At 49.0% G+C, this 504-nt stretch overlaps 1 protein-coding gene across 1 annotated transcript in view; it reads right to left on the bottom strand.

The window, feature by feature from the left end:
• LOC103609568 (killer cell immunoglobulin-like receptor 2DS4) overlaps positions 1-498 on the bottom strand; it is a gene marked incomplete at its 5' end in the record, with an annotated part of 6,544 nt that extends 6,046 nt beyond the window's left edge. Inside the window, one exon of the mRNA XM_008593873.1 lies at positions 138-498. Within this exon, the coding sequence (XP_008592095.1) occupies positions 138-498 (361 nt within the window). The remainder of the gene's footprint in view (positions 1-137) is intronic.
• Positions 499-504: the final 6 nt, after the last annotated feature.

Genomic DNA, 504 nt, shown 5'->3' with positions numbered 1-504 from the left:
CTGTCTCTGCCCCTGTATCTGTCCTTTATGTTATAACAAGTGGTCTGTACTTGTTTCTCCTCTTTCTTTGCCTATGTTGGTGTAGCTCTAACCAAGTCTGGATCCCCACATTCATCTTCCTCATCATGACCTGGGGCTTCCACGTACTAGAATATCCAGCCTGTATCCCGAAGAGAATGAAGGGCAGGTTTGGGTACCCTCACCTGTGATCACAATGTCCAGGGGTTCACTGGGGGCTGACCACTCATAGGGGGAGTGACTGACAGAACCATAACATCTGTAGGTCCCTGCATGAGCAGATGTCACTGGATTCATGGAGAAGTTGGCTTGGGAGCTTCCATGATGGAGTTCCCCAGCAAGGTGCAAAGTGCTCTCAGTTTTCCCTGATCTGTGCTGAACCAGAATGAACTTCTCAAATACGATCTCTGAGAAGCATTGCAGGTTCAAGTTCCCTCCTGATTTCACCAGGGTACCCAGCTGGGCCAAGAGAGAAGGTTTTCTGTA

The sequence above is a fragment of the Galeopterus variegatus genome, unplaced genomic scaffold (genome assembly GCF_000696425.1).
Source record: "Galeopterus variegatus unplaced genomic scaffold, G_variegatus-3.0.2 Scaffold9784, whole genome shotgun sequence".
NCBI lineage: Eukaryota > Metazoa > Chordata > Mammalia > Dermoptera > Cynocephalidae > Galeopterus > Galeopterus variegatus.
This window is presented reverse-complemented; position numbering and strand designations above follow the sequence as displayed.